This window comes from Carassius gibelio, chromosome B8 (genome assembly GCF_023724105.1).
Source record: "Carassius gibelio isolate Cgi1373 ecotype wild population from Czech Republic chromosome B8, carGib1.2-hapl.c, whole genome shotgun sequence".
NCBI lineage: Eukaryota > Metazoa > Chordata > Actinopteri > Cypriniformes > Cyprinidae > Carassius > Carassius gibelio.
In genome coordinates, this window is record NC_068403.1 from 10,867,461 (window position 1) to 10,871,401 (window position 3,941).

Here is a 3,941-nt window from a genome sequence, read left to right on the forward strand (position 1 = left end):
ATAAAAGAGAAAATATGGTCGCAAAGCATGCTGAGCGTGAAATTTGGCGTATGCTGTGGAACATAGTTTAATCTGAAGCACAGACTGGTCTCAGGGTTTGTATATGAATAATGAGCATAAAGAAAAACGAATTCGATGCCCAGCACGTTTTGTGGCGCATATTGTTATCGACTCATAAGCAAAGACTAATTCAAACAGGTTGCAGTGTTTAATGTGCTTTTATATACGTTAGGAGAATATTTACATATCAATAAACGGATGTGTTTGGAATTCCTGACTGAGAAAAACGAGGTGAATAACAGCACAAAAAAAGTAACCTTCTTATAACTCGAACGCATGAAATTTTGTACTAAACGTACATTTGGTTTCACCCTGGTTTTTGTAAGAATATATTACAATTTAAGGTTATTTTCATGCCAAATAAATCGATTTTTATTAAAACTGTCCATGCACCTGCCGAGTTCTTGAATAACTTAGCCAATTGATTTATGCTGTTCATGCAAATACAAGGATATTTACAAATATCCTGAAATATTTAAATACTTGCAGTTAACTGTATTGTGCTAAACTGTGGATTAATTTTGACAAAGCCTGAATAATATTAAAATAATTTGTCAGCAATCGTGCTGTGCAATTTTGTAATCAATCAATGTTGCCTTGTGGCCCTAAAATGTTTCTGTTTTCAGTCTCATGTCACCTATTACTTGATGTGTCCGTTTATTTAGGAAATATCGATTCGTTGAATCCTGTTAAAGAAAACTGTTTTATTCTATTTATTCGGTAGGTTTTAATCAATTTATTTGTGCTTCTATAGCCAATGGCATAAAATATCCATCTGGCGATTTGATGCATAAATAAATTAATAAATACAAATATGCCATTGCTTTTCTATTTTTCTGTCTTTTGTTTATTTTCTGTATCATTGACTTATTACTAAAGTATCAAATCATTATTTATTTCGAATATTATTAATATATTTGTTATTATAGGCTACTGTTTATTTTAAGCAACATTAAAAATAATAATAATAATTTAGTGTAGTAAGGTGTGATGTTATTTGATTTATGCGTTGCCAGTTTATTATATCTTTGAAAAATCCTCAGCTTTATTAAAATTAATTTGTGCGGGATTTAAAAAAATCATATAACCAAAACGGATTTTTATTTTATTTTATCAGTAGCCTATTATTTCTGCATTGGTCGCGAATGTCTGTTAAATACACATGATAACGCGAGTTGATAACACGTAGGCTACTTGCTGTTGTCTCTCCTCTGCCGCTTTTCTCGGCTCTAAACTTCCCGTAGTTCCTGGTTACTGACATGCTGATCACGTGACTATGGTGCCTGGATAAATAGTTTTTGGAAGCCGCGCGGGGGTATACTTGGAGGCTCATTCACGCGCAGCGCTGCGACTGTACACGATAACAAATGCTCGAGTTATGAAAACTGAAAACTCGTTAGTGAATGCATAGTCATAGTGCTAGTCATTAGATCCAAAAGTTCATATCGCATACGGACCAACTGCGCTCCATGAAGAGGAAATCGGGGTCTTACCGAGTGTCCAGTAAGACTTGAAAGAGGTGTGGACGATTTTTGTGTTATGCGAGTGTTTCGAGAGTTTCTCGTTTCTTAAAGTATATTTTCTATGCGGCTCCCGGACGTGAAGAAAATATATTCTTGGCTTCGGAAGGACTGGAGTTTTGTGGTTCCAGAACGCACAAGTGACTGAGAGGGACACACTGCTTGTGTTGGGTGCTACACGAGACTGGACACGGAACGCGAGAGAGGAAGACAAAAAGACTCTCCAAGAATGACTCTGGGGACGGACATGTCGGACAGTTCTGCTCTGTCCGACGATGTGGACATCGATGTTGTTGGCGGGGATATTGTAAAAGAGGGTACATATATTCACCATCATCACAGTTTTCAATTGGACAATGACTCCGATGACAATCTATCCCAGAATGCGGGAGAGGGCGCAATCTCTCCGGGCCAAAGCAGCTTGGACTGTCCGGCTGACCGGGTCGGGCCACGGGATGACAACAGAACCGGTACGTTAACGGGGGATAAACCAGGGAAAAATGCATTGGTGAAACCCCCTTATTCTTATATAGCCCTGATAACCATGGCTATCCTGCAGAGCCCAAAGAAACGTTTGACTCTCAGTGAGATCTGCGAGTTCATCAGCAACAGGTTCCCATATTACCGGGAGAAATTCCCCGCGTGGCAAAACTCTATCCGTCACAACTTGTCACTAAATGATTGCTTCGTCAAAATACCCCGTGAACCCGGTAACCCGGGAAAAGGCAATTACTGGACCCTCGACCCAGAGTCCGCCGACATGTTTGACAATGGGAGTTTTCTGCGCAGGAGGAAGCGCTTCAAAAGACACCAGACCAACGAGATCCTTAGGGACGCAGGGGGATTTCTACCTGGCTTCGGCTACGGACCGTACGGTTACAATTACGGCCTGCAGCTGCAAAATTTCCACGCGCATCACCCCTATCACCCACACCACCCGGGAGGCGCGTTCCCCTTCCAAAACGCACCTTGTGCTCTCCCAACGCCTTCCTCCATATTCTCCACGCCACACAGCTTGCCTTCGTTTTTAGGTACCGAGCTGAGAAAGCCTTTCTATCCTCAACTCAGCCCGACCCTTCCTGGTCTAGCGCCTCTCAAAACGGACACTAATGGCCCAAGTCGGCCTTCCTTCTCAATAGACAATATAATTGGTGCGGCTAGCTCACCAGCTTCTCCGTACACCACGCAACCGGGTGGCCAGGCTCAGATCTTAGCCATGCTGACTCCCACACTTGCTTCTGCCACGAACCACTTGAATCTAACGCAGGAATCGATGCTTCAGGCCGGCACACAGACTTTCTTGAGCAAAACGTCAAGCCTTAACAATTGCCATTTCTAGAGTGGCAGCAAATAGAAAGTGCAGCAGTCCAGTTTAATATGGTTGTGTCGTCATTTGCTAAGGTAGGATTTACACTTTTGCAAGATAAAATGCTGCCCGTTTCATGTTTCTGAATTTAAAAAAATAAAAGGATAATTAAGTATATTTATGAACTGTAAATATGTTTGAGTTTGAAGAGAGAAACATACTGAAGAGAGGAAATTAAGGCCATGTGAATAGTAAGCTAAGATTTCACCTTTGGACGGCCAGTGGACCTTTGCCGTTTTGTCCAGAAAGTCAAATAGTTTGTACTCATTGACATGGAATTTCCTCTTTTGACTTAAATGAAGATTGTTTTAATTATTTTATTGTTTTGTATAGTGTGTGAGTTTGTGAAAAGCACTGTCAGTACCGAGACTTAAAACTCAGGATTTACTTGTTTTGAAAGCACATTGCCCAGAGACAATAGGGGCTGTAAATAGATTACATAGGTTAACGTCCCACTTCCCCTAGTTCTCTCAACAGAAGTGTTCTGGTGAATTTTATTCTTATTTTATTTCTGTTGATAGATAATTATGTGGTTCTTGGTGTAAATCGCATTACCTCTTTCTGTCTGACTCTTGTTAATACATATTTCATTATTCCATTGAAAAACAATTATCTGTGAAAAGAATGTTGTTATATGTAAAGATACAAAACAATGTCCATAGGTCATTTTTTTGTTGTATTGGCAAGACAATAAATGTTTGTGAATTTGAAGATGTTTTCGTTAACTTCTTTTTGCTTTAGTCTTCAAACAGGCCTATCAGTCTACAACAGAGCTGTCAAACGTTTATTCACAAAATATAATATTTGATGTTCAAACAACTGTCAGTTAGGAAAACCAATAATTTTAACCACATTGTTTTTGGTTTAGTGTAATCATTTTCACCATTTTATACATTGCTAGACCTAATGAGACTGTTCAAATTCACATAATAATAATAATAATAATAATAATAATAATAATAATAATAATAATAATAAATATAACAACAATATAA

The 3,941-nt window shown here is 38.9% G+C and overlaps 1 protein-coding gene across 1 annotated transcript; it reads left to right on the forward strand.

The window, feature by feature from the left end:
• The first annotated feature begins 1,356 nt into the window (after window positions 1-1,356).
• LOC127963898 (forkhead box protein D2-like) lies at window positions 1,357-3,657 on the forward strand. The gene has a single exon (XM_052563989.1). It carries the CDS (start codon window positions 1,810-1,812, stop codon window positions 2,917-2,919), a length of 1,110 nt encoding a protein of 369 aa, XP_052419949.1. The 5' UTR covers window positions 1,357-1,809; the 3' UTR covers window positions 2,920-3,657.
• The last annotated feature ends 284 nt before the right edge of the window (window positions 3,658-3,941 follow it).